We start from the raw sequence: 18,909 nt of genomic DNA on the forward strand, positions 1-18,909 counted from the left end.
ATCTTGCTATGCTATCTGCAAAGGCATTTCCTTGGCCCACTTTATCCGTAATCTTTTTGTGGGCACTGCACTTCACTATCGCTACTTTCTTTGGGCCAAGCAGCGCGCTTAGGAGATCACGCACTAGCTCTCCGTGCATAATGTGCTCTCCGTGTGATGTCAAAAACCCACGTTCTCTCCAGAGTAGCCCGAAGTCATGTGCCACTCCAAAGGCATACCGGCTGTCCGTGTATATGTTCACACATAGACCAGTACTCAATTCGCAAGCTCTTGTTAAGGCTATCAGCTCTGCTGCCTGAGCCGACTTTTGTGGTATCCTAGCTGTTTCTACCACTGTCTTAAGTGTCGTGATCGCATAGGCTGCGGAAGTCGTACCATCTGGCAGCCTTAAACACGACCCATCGACCCACAGTTCCCCATCCACATCTGGAAGTGGGACATCCTGTAGGTCAACACGACCCTTTGTCTGTTCCTCGGTCAGGAAAACACAATCATGATGCTTTTCTTCCTGACCCTCCTCGGCCGGATAGGGCAATAAAGTGGCAGGGTTCAAAGTAGCGCATCTTTTCAGTGTAATGTGTGGTGCCAAAAGTGTCAGCTCATATCCTGTTAGCCGTGCACTCGTGAGGTATTGGGTCTTTGTTTGGTTTAGCAGGGCATCTACTGCGTGAGGAACTAACACCAACAATTTATGTGATAACACTATTCCCTCACTCTGTCGTATGGCCACTGCTGTTGCTGCTACCGCTCGAAAACACCCAGGCAACCCTCGTGCTACAGGATCCAGAACGGCAGAGAAGTATGCACATGGTCTCTGCTTATCCCCGTGTAATTGCACTAATACTGACAACGCGCACCCATCATTCTCGTGCACGTATAATGTGAAAAGTTTCGTATAATCTGGTGTGCCTAACACGGGTGCGGAACAAAGGGCCTGCCTCAGCTGTTCAAAAGCTTTCTGACATTCATCTGTCCACTCAAGAGGCATTGGTGTGGCTTTAGACAGTAATGCTAGCAAAGGTTTTATGATATGTGAAAAACCCATGATCCATTGCCTACAAAAGGACGTCAACCCTATAAAGGCACGTACATCTCTCTGCGTGCGTGGGACTGGTGTGTCTAAAATTGCTTGAATTCGATCAGATGTTAATGCACGCCCCTCCTTAGACAACAGATGACCGAGGTAGGTCACCTGAGGTCTACAGTATTGAAGCTTTTTCTTGGAAACCTTATGATTGTTTTGTGCCAAAAAGGAAAGCAACGCAAGTGTGCTCTGTTCACATTGTGCATAGGAGTCAGCGGCAAGCAGAAGGTCATCCACGTACTGGATGAGCGCAACGCCAGGCTGCAATTTAAAAGAATCTAGCTGCCTTTTCAAAGCCTGGCTGTAGATGCTAGGACTTTCAGTATATCCTTGGGGAACACGACAAAATCTATACGATTTATTATTGAGCGTAAAACCAAACAGATATCTGCTATCAGGATGAACAGGGATGGAAAAGAACGCATTCTTTAAGTCAATAACACTAAAGGTGGTGGCTGTCGGTGGAACCAAGGTAAGCAAGGTCGTAATATCAGACACCACCGGGTATTGGGGAATGACAATTTTGTTGATCTCTCGCAAATCAATAATAAATCGATAGACTTTGCCGTCAGTGTCTCTCTTAAGAATCGGAAGAATAGGACTGTTACAAACATTATAAGGGACCTCCTCCACAACCCCTGCAGAAATCAAATCCTGAACAATATGTATCAATGCAATTTCACCGTCTCTCGAAATCTTATACTGTGGCACTCGTGGTAGAGGGGCCCCCTCCTTAACAGTAATGTGTATTGGCGGAATACGCATCTCTCCCACATCCGTATCTGAGGTCGCCCACAATGTATGCGGTAGAGAGGCCAAAGCTGGAATGTCTAAAATAGCATAAAATCTGTCAGGGTCGGGGTAATTGTCATTCAGGATAACCCGCACTCCCTCTGGAGCGCAACGTATTGTCGCCCGAAAATATTTAAGCAAATCAATACCCAGGATATTGTCTGGGGTATGGGGTGATAACAAAAATTGGCCGAAACTAAAGTATTTGTCAAGACATAGTGCAAGGGGCTTGGACAATGGGCTGGGGGAGGGTGTGCCATCAAACCCTACACACGTAATCATTTCGCCAGACAGGGGAGCCCTCGGAACCAAGTTTTTCGACAAAGCGCTACGAGTAGCTCCTGTGTCGACTAGAAATTGATCAGTAGAACCCAGAATGCCCGCTGTTACATATGGACCCTGCTGATCTACCGGCACTTCAACTGATTCCTTACCCCATCCTACGCAGTCCTATGCATGCACATAATCCTGATGTTCCACATTCTCTCCCTCCGAAATCTGATATTGATTCCGTCTATCAAACGTGTTTCGTTCGTCCTGGCCACGGCCCCTCTCCTCAGCCTTTCCACGATCACCTCCGCCACCTCTCGCTCCCGTATAACCTCCTCTTGACCTTCCGCCTCCTCGACCACGCTGACTACGCTGCTCACGAAGTACCGGACAATCTTCGGCCCAATGCCCAAACTCCTTACAATAAGCACACTGATCCTCCGCTATGTCCGTGCGACCATACGACGTATTTCCTCCACCCCGTCTACCTCTATCATTCCCTCTACCCTGTGTTCCCCGAACCTGCGCCAACATCACCTTCGTTTTCAATTCTTTCGCCTTTTTCTCTACACTTTCTTTAGCCTCCAATTCCTGCCGCTCATAATACTGAGCCATAGTTAACAAGGACGCAGGGGTCGCCGTGGCCCAGGAACTTTCACTCAACTTCAATCGTTTAGCAATCTCCGGTAGGAGATTAGTCACATACTTATCTACAAACAAATGCCGACCCGTATCGTCTGTCAAAGATTGACCACTGTAATCATGAAACGCCTCCTCGAAGCGTGTAAAGAAATCTGAGACCGTTTCATCGGGTTTCTGCTTACACGACGTTAGCATGGTCCAATCAATCTTTTTGGAGGGAACAAGCGTTTTTAATTTATTCAAGATAGCTGCCGGGAGATCTAGAATTAATTGACAAGGCTTACATGCTGGTTCCCTGTCTAAATCTGCAGCATTAATTTCTTTCCATGTGCCCCCCAATATCGTTTCATCATTATTTTTACGAATTTGCCGCCACATATCAGGTGGCAGAATTAACCCAAAGAACAGATCTATGTCCACAAGAGTCATCACACAAGACGAAATAGCCCCTTCCACCCCTTCATAAAATGCTGCCGGATTTTTTCGAAGATCAGGTAACGAATTTTTCAACGCCATAACGTCTGCTCTATTCCACGGCGTATATACCCAATTATACACAAAATACCCTTTTGCATCCTTTGACAATTTATCATCATCCGTACCTTCCCCTTTAGGTGGAACATACAAAGGCGCGGCTTCACGCATAGGCATAACATGCAATGCAGAACTCTTATCTGAACCACGAAGAGAGCACTCCTTAATCTGCCCATTATTTCCCGAACCGGGCTCCTTTTGCCTCCTTTTCCGCTCCTCCCGCAATCCGGCTGTCTCATCCCGTAGCGCGATCAGTTGCTTGAATAGGTCGTCAACATCTGAAAGATCAAAATCACCTTTAGCCAAATTCTCAGGATACACTGACAACGATTTAGATTCTAACGTGTCTGAAAGTTCCCGATACGCGCCTACAACTTCATCCGCCAAACTAGACAGAAAATACATTAATTCAAGATCCGACCACGCTTTCTTTTCTTCTAACAACTGCTCCTGAGAAACACAATTCTTAGTTACTTTACGAGCCCAACTCCGCAAATGAGCGGACCTCGCCGCAGTAAACCTGAGAGCAGATATACCCTTGTGATCCGACTTATCCTGTCCATCGTCTTCTGAATCCCCAGCTGGAGCCGTCGGCGAAACATACGGAGGCGGTGACCGATCTAACAAAGAAAAATCATCAATTTCATCATTAAGGACAGGATAAAGTGGTCGGCGGATAGGAAATTGACCAGTCGTCTGCAATTTACGTTCCCGTTCCTCCCTTTCTCTCTTCTCCTGAGCCTCCTTTTCCTCAAGCTGTAAAGCCTTATCCCGAGCAGCCTTGCGCTGCTCTTTGTCCGCCAAGGCAACCTCACGCTTCATTCGCTCGCGCACCGCTTTCTCCCACATTCGCACGCAATCAAACATATTTTGTCTAGACCTGCGTTGAAACAAACATTGCTCTACAAACTGTACTTTACGTAAATCGAACGACCCATGTAGAGGCCATTGCAATTCAGGATCGGCCTTTGTATACTTATGCCATAATTTACTGTACATAATAGGGGGAAGGCCATGCTTGATGTACATCTCACGATTTGGTGTTCCCTCTGGGGGAGCCGGCTGTGCTTCCGCTAACCTAATTGAGGTACCCTCTCCAAAACAGCACATCCCTCGGAGTGTGCTGAAAACAGGCATGTTCAAAAAGTATCACGAAAGCGTGACACCGTATAAAAAGGCACTTACAGTACTTCACACAAATGTGCCGCTCAAAGGGAAAAAAACAAAGTTAGAGAAACATCTCTACATGCCTGCCTATGTGAAGTGCACTACACATATAAGTTCAAAGATCACAAATTCACAATGTTAGCTAACTCAAATCAAAGATCATAGGACTTCGGCAAGCGTCCGAGGACTACCTTACCGATCACAAAGCACAGATTTTCAGTAAGCGTCCGAAGACTGCCTTACCGAACACAAAGCTTACCCGAATTCCCAAATGTCCAGATTCCAACTGCCAAGGTCTTGTAAGCCAAATCAGCCAAACGGCACTTTCTCAGCGATGCAGACACTCAAAAACTCAGTCGGAGACCGGCGCCACCTGGAAGGTCAGATCGGAAGGAAAGGAAAAAACACCGTGGCAGCCAAGACTCGGGTCACTCATGGCAGCGCGCGTCCATGGCGAGTTTCCAAGCCTTCGTCACGACCTCTCCTTCGGGCATCCGAGTCGCCGATGAGTCCCTTCGTGGTCGCCAATTTGAAGTAATCAGGGTTCCCAAGGCCTACATGTTCCGAAGATAACCCACTTACATTCAAGAACTGTTGGCACGGAAACTGTAAAAGTCAAAGAACAAGTTTATTAAGACCCCATGGGGTGGTGGTACACTCATACAGCACCCTTCGGTAATGCAAGAGGTATCACACCGAACATCGGTGTGACCCTTCTTTTATATCATTCTACAGGTAATAAAACGTACACGCGGCACAAAGTTACAGAACATTATGTACATATAAGGACATGTTTTGGAATACTGCCAGCTCATTGGAGGGTTTCAAACCCACTGGTCAGTTTGCGGCACATTCCTGAGGAACGACTGGTCAATGTGGACTGCGCATGTGTGGCTTGACCAGTACTAATAATAGCCTGTTGCTGGGCAGACTGAAGTGGTCAGTGGAACGGACAACGGACTAAAGGGCACGCCGGCCACGAGGCCGTTCATGATCTAAGATGGCCGCCAACACATACAAAATGGTGTTTCTATGTATAGCTAATTTAAGCAGGAATCGTGTAGCAAAGCTAAGCGCTAACCCAGCCATCGTCAAAATACGACAGGACAAGCACTATGTCAAGTGCTAAGAGACTACAGGAACACCCCTCACAACTCCACCGGTCGATGCCCAGCTGAACTAATGCTGGGACGATCAAGCAAAACAAGACTGCCTCAACTAGAGGCCAAGGCGAGCACGGATCGAGGCGACATACTGGAAAGAGATCGCGATGCCAAGAGGAAAATGAAAGACTATGCTGACAAAACACGGAACGCATCAGAACATCAACTAAATGAAGGAGACCTGGTGGTGGTGAGACAGAGGCAACAAAGAAAGTCGTACAGTCCGTTCGCAAAGGATCCGCTAGTAGTGACCAACATAAAAGGATCAATGGTGACGGCAGCATCTGACCATCAACGGATAACAAGAAACAGTTCCCATTTCAAGGAGCTCAAAGTAGAAGAGGGAGAACCAGCAACAGCATCACCGAACGTGGAAAACAGAGAGACAAGACCAAGCAGAGCATGCAGGAAACCAAAGAGACTAATTGAAGAAATGTAGAGAAATTACATCTCTTTTCCTCTCTCTCTCTCTCTCTCTCTCTCTCTCTCTCCTTCTCTCTCTCTCTCTCTCTCTCCCTCTTCATGCATGTAACAAAGAACTTTTGTTTGTGACAAAGGGGGAGATGTAGCAGCCTTGACTGTAGGGCGACCGGACGTAGGGCACTAGGACCCTGCGGGTCATAGGGCAGTGACCAGGTCACTGGACACGACATCCTGTAGGGGATAGGAAGTGGACAGACAACCAACGGACAAGGAAGAGGACGGACGTGCTTGGGACACGCTGACCACATAAGCAATAAAGAAGGTGACCAACCTCATCTGGTTTCCTGTATTCCTTATGCCACACGCAGCCCACAAAACACGACAGGTAATTTTCAGTAATGTACGGCTTTCTAGCAGGCGCTGCCTGTTTCATTTTTACTGTATTCGGAGCAACTGGTTGGTTTCTAGTGCTAGGTCAATCATATTGGGGGTACCTTTCGATGATTTATATTCCTGATTATTCCCGATTATAAGCAATGTACACTTAGCACCACACTAGCGATTTTTCCCCTGTGTACCTAGATAATTGCAGTGATGTACGGCACATGTAAATGAAAGTTATAACATGGACAGGCTTGCATTGTCTGGTTTTGTTTACCAGTGATCCTTAAAGTATCTAATTGGCTCTATCCTTATCTCTATGATTTGCAGTTTCACTACCCACCACCACTACCCCGCTACCCTTTCACTCTTTTTGTGCGCAATTATGTCTATTGAAAAATATTTCTGATTAATTCTAAAATAAATGTTGTTATTCTAGTAATCAACTATATAGTTTGGCGCTTTTTTCATGTGTGGTCTCTTGACATATATATGCATAAATAGTAATTGTATGCATGCATAAAGAATTTTTGGTTGGTTATTAAATAACAGTGTTGTAGTGTTTTACACAACACAGACTGCTCATGATTGAATTTAACTCTTTCAGACAATTGGTCACTGACCATTATTTCATTCCCGTGTTTTGCCCAGGTCCGCCTTGACTTTTTGGGCTACCCCATTATCTATAATGGTTATCCTGGTGTGTGGAGACCTGTTCTTAAGAAAAGGGGAGTTGAAAGAAAGTTATTTTTGAAGAAGTAATCTTATTCGCACAGTCCCGTGCACTGGGAACAGATAACCAATATGAAACTAGCACAGCAAATTGTATGTACAACCCAACATACTGTTCCGAGAGAGGCACTCAAGAGAGTGCACAAAAAACCAGTGCAGTTTTCTTACTTGAAGTTTAAGTATCCCGTATGCAGTACTCCAAGGACCAGGATGGCATAAAACAACCAGGACCCATCCGAATCGATGTCTCTGCCACAACATAAATTGGAGGTGGGCAGGAGCAAACAAAGACACCGGAGACCTTGGGATTTGTAAAACACATGCAGCTGATTTCTTGCAGTGGTTTGTGTGTGTGTGTGTGTACGTGCATGTGTGTCTGTCTGTGTGTCTCCTAAATCCTCCTAAGCCTTCATGGAGTGAGATTGGCAAAATGAAACTAGCTGCCTCTGAACAATGACAATAAAATAAATAAGGTTGACGATTAAGCCTACAAATGGTAAGTAATGAGTGGGCTAAATGTACTTTTTAAGTATTTTGTATTTTATTTTAGATAACATTTATGCCAGCGACAGTAAATGCACTGTCTCAGACAAGACCTAAAAAGCAAAGAAACAACATTGAGTACTCAAGAATAACCGAGCACACTCCTCCAATTGCTTTTGGGAGAAGGCACAAACAGTTGTTCATCACACCCCTATAATTTCTGGATTGTGTGATGAAGAAAAACAGTTCATATATATCCCATCAGGATTGCCAATTCTACTGCAGTTTAGTGAGCACAGAGTTCAGCCATTTTGGTAGTACACTTCCACTAGTGAGTCCACACATCCTTTAACAGACTACCCCATGTTCTAGCAACTTCAAGCATTGAAAGCAGCCTTTAATGGATATTCAGTCTGAAACGAAGGTCGTTTATAAACCATATAAACAGGATGTGTAGAAATGGGAAACCATATGTCCTATCAAGATCAATCATTGGAAAAAGTTTAAACAGACACATATTCCGCTATTCAAATTGTACAAAAGGTGTATCAATCATTCCACATGAAAATACAGCCATTTTTAAACAAACCGGTTCCCCCATTTCTAGAGATCACGGGCAATGCACAGAACTAGCAATAAATATTCAATGTAAAAACAAAGGAAGGTCATTTGTAATCTATAGAGTTAAGCAGCTCCAAATATCCTAAATCTGTTGAAGCTATAAAGAACTAATATTTAAAACTCTAAAAATACCAGCTTTAAGTTAATTACCAGAAACAACAAATCTATTGTTTTTTAACCCGGTCTACTGATCTCAAGGAGATTCCCACAAGTTTTGGCTTTTATTCTCTTACAATCAAAAAAGAAAGATACACTAAATTCTAAGAAAACCATCAATCAGGAATTTGTAGAGCGCACTGCTCACCCGTAAGGGTCTTAAGGCATTGGGGGGACGGGGTTTCCAGCAACTCCGGTCAATCATAATGTTTCTACCTTACAGAATCTACAAACAAGAAGCGCTGTCATTAAATCACCAAATATCATAATCCTTTCTTCAAAATGAGTGCATACAATTCAATCAATAGTGCATTCTGAGCAGTGCCAAATGAAGGAAAAGAAGAGCATGTGTACTAAAGAGGGATTTTAAAGGCTTGATTGGCGGATTACACACTGGTGAGTGTAATCCCATGATTACTCTTGACTTCATATGGTGTAAACTCAAAGTCTAGCGCCTATCCAAACAAGCATTGGAACAAATTCCTAAACCAGTAATCCAAAAGTATTCAGCCTTAAGTATTGCTGAAAAGCTGTGAAACAAAGAAGGCAACTGTAACAATGATTGCTTACATAAAAAGTGTTTCCTCAAAAATACAACTGAAAATCGTGTCGATCAATTTACAACATTTTGCATGGTTCTAATGTCAAAAGATGGAAACACCATAAAGAAACAGGCCAATGACTGAACTATTTGGAAAGATAAAAACAGTAACCCTCCACCTTAGTAGTCAAATATTAAAAAGACGAAAAGGAAAAAAAAGTCTAATAGTGGTAAATAAAATCTGTAAAGCTGTACAATTAATCAAGATTCAGGATCTGTAGCAGGCTGCTGATTGATTCCTCAACCATTATCAAGATAAGTAGATCTTTTTTCTTAAAATCCCTTGCACAATCAACAAAATCATATGTAAAAGACAGCATGATGGCCATTCAAACCATAGAATGTTTTGATTTCAATAGAGATACAGATTTTTTGGTAGCATTGGATATCGTGAGTTTCTACACAAATGTTCTGCAGTTGCAAGCTCTTGAGATTATTGGTACTCTTTTGGAAAATAGGTCACACAAACATCATGTCCCCACATCATTTGTTGTAAAACGTGCAGAATTAGCACTTACACTCAATTATTTATGGTAGAAAATAATTTCTACCAGCAGATTAAGGGGACTGCGATGGGGCCTACTTTTGATCCCGAAACATCAATCATCTATGGGGCATATTTTGAAGAGGCTCATATTTATAACAGTAACAGTACATATGCTCTAAACATCCTAAAGTGGTTGCGATATATAGATGACATCCTGATGGTACGGAGTCAGCCATGAGTCATTTATCATAATTTTATGAATGGTGAACACATTATGCAATTATCTTCAATTTAGCATGACTTGTTTCCAAGATGAGATTCACTATTTAGATCTAACAATCAAAGTAGAATCTGACATATTATACAGCAGCTTCTACAAGAAGAAAACTGATAGGAATACACGCCTACACTGGTGCACAGCCTTGGAACTTACTAGATAACCTCCCCTTTGAATAGTTTCTTCATATTAGAAGTAACTGTTCAAAGGAAACTGATTATTTCAGAGAACCTGAAAAACTCTTTGGTTGAATAATCTGACACGGCTATACCCCATAAAATAGCCCGTAGGACTATGAAACATGAATGGTATAACAGGGAGTGTTTTCTTACTATAAAAGATAGGAATAGTCGACCAGAAATTTTATGTGTGTCAACATTAGGTAAAAGAAGCAAAGAGGTACAACACATTGTTAAATACAATTTACACCTTTTCTCATGGAAATTTCAAGCTCGTCCCTTCACTCTTTACCTTTGACACCACCCAATCTGAGAGATGGATTAGTGAAAGCATTTGTTGAACAACCTAGACCACTAGATGTAGCTGAAAATCTGGGGAGTGAAAAAGTGTGGTCACTTTAAATGTGCACATTGTGTGGCGTGCAGCAGCAACTGGCAACATCAATAGTTTTTATGTGATTTAAAAGATTTTTCTACTCGTCAGACAAAAATGTAATATATGCATACGATGCCCCTGTGGCCTCCGCTATGTTGGAAAAACTGGGCAACTTGTGAAAACCCATATCATCCAACATCAATCTAGGATCAGTTGTAAGGTTATGTCAGCTCCTTTGGTTGATGAGTTTTTGGGAAAAAGACATAACGTCTAGGATATATTCAGGTTTGTGATTAAAATGGGTCATGTATCCAAAAGGGGCTCTAAAATGGACAATTTCTTATCTTTTATAGACAATTGTTGGATTTGGAAACTGCATACAATGAACATGGGATTGTGCATTGCTCTGGAGTGACAATGTTCAGCCACCCAATAATTGCCATTAAGGATTGTCGCACATGCAAGCACTCTCTTCTTATGTTAAAAATAGTCAACCTTTCTTTTTTCAATTGACAACTAGAACTGTTTACCACATTTTCCTTTCTTATGGAGCACCTAAACATACCACATTCTGTTATAATTGAGTAGATGAGGGTAGGGATGGATATTTTGATTGTGATGTTGAAATGGATACATTCAGTGATTGAATGTCTATTTATGGTATAGCCTTACAAATTGTATGTACCAACATTAGAACGTTTTTCTTGAGGTTGCTATTGTCATCTTTCAAAATAGGGTAGCCGTTGGTCTTTGTTATTTAAGGTGATTCCATCTTTCAAACCATCAGAATGCTGTAAGTTGTTAAACGCAATTTCCAGTTGTATTTGTGAGTAAACTCTTTTTGTGTAAGCCATCGTTGTTACAGTTGTATTTTTTTATTTTGCAGCTTTTCAGCTATGTTTATGGCTGAAATGTTTTGGTTAGAGGAATGGGAATTTGTTTCAGTGCTTGTTTGGATAGGCATTAGATTTCGAGGTAACGCCATGTGAAGTTAAGCATCATCATGGGACTGCACTCTCCTGTGTGTAATTTGCCCCTCAGGCCTTTTTAAATTATTGCTTGTGCATGGGTGCTCTCTTTAACCTTGATTTGGTATTCGTCACGACGTGGGATGGACCAGCAGTTTTATTGTATGCAGATGTTTCGAAATGAGGATTATGATATCTGGCGATTTAATGATGGGGCTTCCTGATTTTGTTTGATAGACACTTTGGGGCCTATTACGATGTTGGTCGGACACCCTAGCGGGATCGAATCCGCCCGACTATTAGTCCGCAGTTCCACCTGCCGAATTAGGATGCAACCACCCTATCGGCAGCCGGAAACATCAATTTTCCATTGCAGCTTGTGCGGTGGCCGGAAAAGGGTCAAAGTACAAGCTGCAATAGAAAAATTGATGTTTTCAAACATCCATGCTCCTTGTGCAAGGCAGCATGTGATGCCTGCCACACAGTGCATGGATGTTTGGAAAGCGAAGGCCAGGGGAAAGTCACTTTCTACTTGCCTTTTTATGGAGGTCGGACCACCATGAAAAGGCAGGCGGAAAGCAACATTGCAATCTCGATGGTGGAGTCGAGGCTGGCTCCGCTACCATTTGGGGATTACTTTTCAGACTGCCACCTTGATGGGCTCCGTGAGCCCAGGGAAGAAGAGCGTAATTCCCCCTTAGATTACCCTCCAAATGCCAGTATCGTAATATGGCGGTCAGATGGAAACCTCTGATGCCGGGGAAAAGCCTCCGACGAGCTCTCAGATGGCTTTCCGGTCAACATCATATTGAGGCCCTTTGTGGTTTTCTTCGTTGTCCTTTTTTGATTGTTTATAGATATGGAGCCACTACATGTGGGAATCTCCCAGAGATCAGATGACAGGGGTTAAAAGCAATAGACTTGTCCTTTCCGTACATTAATTGCAAGCAAGTATTTTATAAGTTTTAAATATTAGTTCCTATGCAGCTTCATTAGATTTAGGATGTTGTGAACTGGTAAACTATATGAATTATGATCTCCCTTTCTTTGTTTTAGATTGAATACTTATTGATGTTATGTGGATTGTGTGTGACCTCCAAGAACAGGTCACCCTGTTTGTTTGAAGATGTTCGGATTTTCAAGTGGAATAGCAGTACTCCCTGTGTGTGCCCTGAATGTCTGAATATTCAGCTCTTTAAATTGTCCAATGATTGATTGTGATGGGATATATAGTCCCCCGTTTCGCTATATCTGTTTTATATAAAATACTAGCTGCATTTGTTTCAGACTGAATATTTATTGATGGCTTCTTGGAATTCTTGCTAGTGGTAGAAAACAGAGCAGACTGTTTGTTTAAGGATGTGTGGATTCTCTAGTGTAATAACAGGTACGTCTTGTGTAAGATGTAAATGGACGAATTCTTGCTGCATAGACAGGCCTAAAATGGCTTATCCTGAAAGGATATATGTCTGCTTGTTTCTATGAATTATGTTTCTTTGTCACCTAATGCAGAATTTTTTAATTATTGCCTTAAATGTTAGCTTCTGTATTTGAGTATCGTCCATATCAATAACAAGGGCTTTTCCCTTATAGGCCATCTATTGGCCCATTAAACAGGCTGTGGTTATTAAATGATTACGCACAATATTGTCATGATGTGCATTTTTCATGACAATTATAGGGGTTTTTGAACAGAAATTGAATGAGGTATAATGCTTTTTATAATTTGAATGTTTGATTAACGTAAGTGAATTTAGTTAATGTTGAATATTGGCAGATGTTAATTTCAAAATTTAGGTTGATTAGCTGTAAGTCTTATGTTATGTATAATATTTAGTTTGGAGAAATAAATTGTCCGAGTTTGTAAAAGATAAAATAATTTTGTTAGGTTACTGTGGAGAACAATTGATCCTTATAGTCGAATTGACAAGTCACAACTTACATATAGGAGCACCTAGGATAATACTGACATGCAGTAATGCAGTTTACCTTTACCTCAAATATAAAGTAAATACAATATTGAAACTGAGAATATTTTATGTAATAAGCAATAGGTGATTGTACCAGAGAACACAAATATTTTGTGAAAATAATATTTTTTAGTTTTTTACTATTTCCTTGGTTGAATAATTTGTAACTCTCACTTATTCCTGGTGGTCTATAGAAACTAATAAAGGGGACAACAACGTTAAGATATAGCACCATAGATGGGCTGATGAAGTGTGATATGCAATTAATTGGGCTTTCTCCCAAAAGGAATTAAAGGTTTGTGCCTGTTTTCCTTGCCTACACAATGTAGGTTCTCCCTTTTTTAACTTATCTGAAGTTTTTGTACATTGTTTGTCTGTATAAATTGTTTTTTGTATGTAAGTGCTAAGGGGTCTGGTTTGAGACAGGAATGTGTTTGTCTTGCATTACAAATGAACTATAGAGTTAGTAATAAAATGAAAAACTGTTGTTGTGTTTGTATATGCTCTCAGTGTTTTCTCTTCTCCTTTTTTCCTGTACTTTTTTAGATTTGCTGATTTATTCCTGGGATGCACATTTATAATTTAGAGAGTTGGATTCATACCATTGCTGCTAACATTTATCTGGATTATATTTTTGGTAGCACAGTTTGAGCAAACTATTTATTGGTTTTGTTGTTCTGTTTTAGCTTTTTCACAAGTATGTTAAGGAGATGTCTAGTTTTATGGTAACCCTAACATGTAGCCTTACCAGTAGTTTGTCAGATTTGTCTCCTGTTTAGTGTGATGTGGTAACCTTTTAACATTTCTGAAAATGGGACACTGGAGTATCATTTTCAAACTTCTAACTGATAGTATTACTAATACGACTTTGTGAAGGTTATTGTCTTGTCATTAGGTCGACCGAGGATCCCAGGAAATATATACATCTCCAGTTCCTGTACTTTCAGGATGGAGATAAAAATGAGGACCAGAAGGCGAGTGGCGGTACTCAGTCCTGCTCAACCGCAAAAAGTGTGCATTCTCTGTAAAGTGATGCTTGCTTGTTTCCCACACCCAATTATCTTGATTTTCTTGGCTATGCTTTGAAAGGACTAAGATGAAATTCCAGAAATTGAGATTAAAATATAATGGACTAATAATTAAACCATCAAGTGGGTGCCATCATATCTTTTTGTCAAAACCACTGATGTCTCAATCTATAGGTTCTTAGAAACCCTACTCCCTACTTTAATGTATTTATATTACATCTTGAAGAGGGGATTAACACCAAAGTAGGGCATGTGCAGTTAAAAAGGCTTGCACAGAATTTATTATATGAGAGTTAGGTTTTTCAGCACGAGCTGTAGAAAACACAGGATGTCTCAGTGTTCATATGCTTCATATTGAGCTGCAGATCCTAAGTGCTATTGAACCAAAATTAGGCATTGAAGTGGGAGGTAGGGAAAGGGCCTAAACTGACACTGCTTAGAAGGAGCCACAGAGCCTTCGATGCACCAAAGCAGGTAGTATGAGATCAATTTGGAGGAGGCATTCGTCTCCTCAAGTAAAACACTTTGACTGAGAGAAATGGATATATGTATTCAGATTAAACCAGATGATACATGTGAGTAAGAAAATGCCCAGAGACAAAGCATGTGGGTCAGCATACAGGGAAGTGGGATTTTTGATGAGTAAACAGGATATACTGCATATCACATACAAGGTAATGTCACAACAGAAAAAATAGTATTGCTAGAGAACTACTTTGCTCAGTGAGGTATACACAAAGGCTCCTTTGGAAATCAAAAAAAGTAATTATTTAAAAAATAAATAACATTGGATATTTATTCTCCCTTTATCTCTTTCAGGAATGACAGAGAACTATGTTGTGTTCATTGAGCAACCACTGAAGATTGATTTGATGAGACTCATTACTGCGCAACTCAGAGGAAAGGGGTTTTCTGGGGCCATCAAGTGGACACCAGAAGAAAATACAGTTTTCCACATTGTAAATAAACATACTGGAGAGGTATGATTGATGCAGCATCCTATACTTTTGCTTCTATGGGTAATTTTTTAAAGGAATGTTTTGTAATATCTGACCTTTTAAAGTGTGTACCTTGACAGGATTCAACATTTTTTTGTTTTTTATTAACAAAGGGGGAAATAACGTACGTGTTCATTTGTTCATACAGACCTCCTTTATTTTAAAACTCCTTTAAAGAGTGTGTCAAGCAGTCTGTAACAGAGAAAAATAGATCAAACAATAGAGAACAAAATGATGTAGGACAAATATTTTGATTTGCACAGATAGGAAAGCGATCAAAGTATTTCCATTCATTCTACGCTCCTTTGGTAACCGACAAAGCATGCTGTGCCCTCTCTTGATAACATCAACTGTATTAGGTCCTCATTTAAATTGTTTAAGAAAAAATAGATGTAATCTTCTCATATTGTCTGTGGGTCCCATACTCCCCATCTTCATATAATAATTTAAATAGTGTGATGTATTTGAATGCATTGATAAAGCATAATGCGATCTTTATATGAGAAATGTGTCTTTTTTTCAGATCTGAATTATAAGTAAGACCTGCTAAAGGAATTGTTTTGGAATGTTCTTTTTAACAATCTCTGTTGGATGAGTGATGAAATATCACTTCAAGATTAGTTTGGTTCATTTTATTATTTGTAAATTATTAACTGACCAACAATCTACGCTTAAAGGGATACCGCAACAGGACAATACAAATAGAAAATGCATACTAAATTAAATGTGCATTAACTGACTATTACGGAAATTATTAAAGCCCCGGATTAAATCCAGAACAGGAGTACAATGCAATACCCCCTAGTAGCACTAAAATATCCCAGAAAATAAATATGTTTAACATTGTAGGGGTAGCTGAGCCTACAGTGGAGCTGGACACTGCCCTGAGGCTGAGAGACATGTTGTGTGGGTGTTATGTTGTTTTGACATACCACTTAATTTCTGTTTGTGTTTCAAAAACAAGCTCCCAATGCAGGGGTCTTTTTTTGAAAAACAAAACAATAAATGGACCTGGTGCGCTTGATTTATGTCCATGTGCCCTGAACCATTGTTTGATTTCCTTCCGTGCCTTTCATGGTGGTGGTCAAGGGCTGGTAATTTGAGTGAAAGTTGCCCTGATTTAAATAGTTACCTGGAAACTGTCACTATACTTCACGGTTCATTGCCATTCAGGACCCCAGGTCAAGGATGGTACAACTTGTGTAGTTCCGTCACTGGTAAATTTCTCCACCAAACTAACTCTGATTGACCCCTTCAGTCATGTCTGTTTTCCTCTATAATTCCTGCCTGCTTTGTTGCTATTTTCTTCTACAAAAATTGTATATTATATGGTTGGATTTAATTCATGGTTTGTCAATGGACTGGATTGCAAGTTTATGGTTTCTTGGATTGGAACCTATTCCAGCTCAGGAGAGCTATATTTTCAGGTTGTGATATGTGGAACAACTATTGGCAGGTTTACATTTAGTGTTCATCTTTCTGAGGTAGATAGGTTAGTATCCTTTCTCATATAATGTCTGTGCCAAAAAAAGATAGCACTTTTTCTGGAGAATTGCTCTCACCTCTGATGTACCTTAATGATGTAAGGATTCCTATTTGCGTACACTGAATTACCAGGACTCTGTGAAGCCCTACCACCTGGTATTCAGCACTAACCCTAAAGTAGTAAAAGTAAGAAATCAAAGATGCCCAGAGGCAGATGGTCTTAAAGCTGATACTGTGGAAACCAAGTCAAAGAACACACCTCAGTTTTGCATTATTCAAAATTCCACAGAGCAGCTCATAGGTGAGGAAAACACAGATATAGCAGATCCTAGGAATAATAAGGAATGAGTAGATCAATAAGTGGATGTGAGGTTCATCTTTCTGGCAGTAGTCCATCTCCAAATACAATAATCTCTGCTCATCATGTAGAATGTTGTTGGACCAAAGACTTGTTGACATTCCACCCACTTATTTCAGCCAAAAAATTGACTCTCAAATTCAAGAACTGTGTATATAAAGGTAGAAATACAGAAGGCCCTAACCCATGCACTTGATTTTGTTGAAATACATATTGTACTTTTATTTTACATAGTAGAATGTCTTTGAGACAAAATGATCTTATGAATTTTGTGTTTTCTAATCATTACAACATTAGTCATCTTTGCAGCTCAGATGAGGAGCCACAATGCAGTTACTTGAAGATGTCAAAGTTCCCATATTAAGTCGGATGGCTCCTTGGCCTGGTAACATTTGTTACCTATGTGTGTGTAATGTTTTATGTTTCGATGATTTGGTCCATGGAATAACTCTTCTCTCTTACACCGTTTACCATTTAAATCTAAGGACGTGTTGAATTGGGCTACATAGTCTATAAAGTGACTTTCAGAGAAACAAGGACATTAGGATGCCATGATCTTATCTTGTAAAATTTTGGAATATACATTTTTGTCATAACGTTTGTGTTTTTTGTTTTTGTTTTGGAAAACAAAAATATTTTTTTTACACACATGTAGATATACCCTGTGAAGTATTACAGCAAGCCATTTGTTTCGTTCCATCAAATCAATGCTTTTGAAGACCAAGGAAGCATAATTCTTGACATCTGTTGCCAAGATGAAGGTGGAGCTTATGGAGCCTACCAATTGCAGAATTTGCGAAAAGAGGGCACAGATTTAGAGAAGGTAAATCCTTTCTTTCATTTTCTAAACATGAAATGTCTTGTGTCATTAATTGGACTATCAGTATGGGAAGGGGTACCACTACCAATTTATTAAACACAATCTGATTACCTAAGAACGCAGTACAAGGAGAATCTCTGCTTAGACCCGAATAGCTATTGCACAACCAGCAAACATTTCCCCAGAGAAATATATCTTATGTTCAAGCACTTCAAAACAATATTGAAGTGAAAAACACAACACGATAACATTTCAACAATTTAGAAAGGGGATAAAAATGTACAAACAAGAAAACATATACACTGTAGAGAGGCACCGATACACCAATCTGTAATATACTTGGCAAGTAAATCTACAGAGCTCTGCTTACGCCAGTTCTGGTGGCTCAGTGGACTAATGCATTCACTTCAGGGTCCTGTGTACAAACTCACGGTCACAGGTTCAAATCTGGCGGGTCCACTCATCCTTTCTAAGGTCAATAAAATGAGTACCATTGAGTTGGGTAACAATAAACATCTGTTATTCACTGACGAGATGCCCCTTCGGGGGTGAACGTGTGCTTTACAAATATTTATGTTATGTTAGCCTGTTCTCCACATTCAGTGCATAGCTCCTCACCTAATTCTTCTCCTTTGTCACTGGAGCAGTCTCTAGCCAACTGCATATTCAGAACATCTCCCTACTATATACTTGGATACTCAGATTCTGAGTGGGCAAATCCCAAGCTCAGTCTTATGGACCGTTAATCTTACCTTTGGAATTGCCAGTTATGCTGCAGAGTCTGACAACCAGGCTATTTGATCCACTCTCCATCATTATAAAAAAAAATTAAATAGAGGTGTGGCAGTCATTCCACACTAATACCACACAAATTCTTAAGTTTACAAGAATGTCTCTGGTTACTTTTACAAATT

General features: G+C 40.6%; 1 protein-coding gene across 1 annotated transcript in view; it reads left to right on the top strand.

Moving 5' to 3' along the window:
• The window catches only part of LOC147732522 (carotenoid-cleaving dioxygenase, mitochondrial-like), a 481,496-nt gene that overhangs the window by 267,886 nt on the left and 194,701 nt on the right, over positions 1 to 18,909 (top strand). The window contains exons 7-8 of the mRNA XM_086954272.1: positions 15,154 to 15,314; positions 17,831 to 17,998. Of these exons, the coding sequence (XP_086810398.1) occupies positions 15,154 to 15,314; positions 17,831 to 17,998 (329 nt within the window). The remainder of the gene's footprint in view (positions 1 to 15,153; positions 15,315 to 17,830; positions 17,999 to 18,909) is intronic.

The sequence above is a fragment of the Lissotriton vulgaris genome, chromosome 2_1 (assembly GCF_964263255.1).
Source record: "Lissotriton vulgaris chromosome 2_1, aLisVul1.2, whole genome shotgun sequence".
NCBI classification, from domain to species: Eukaryota; Metazoa; Chordata; class Amphibia; order Caudata; family Salamandridae; genus Lissotriton; species Lissotriton vulgaris.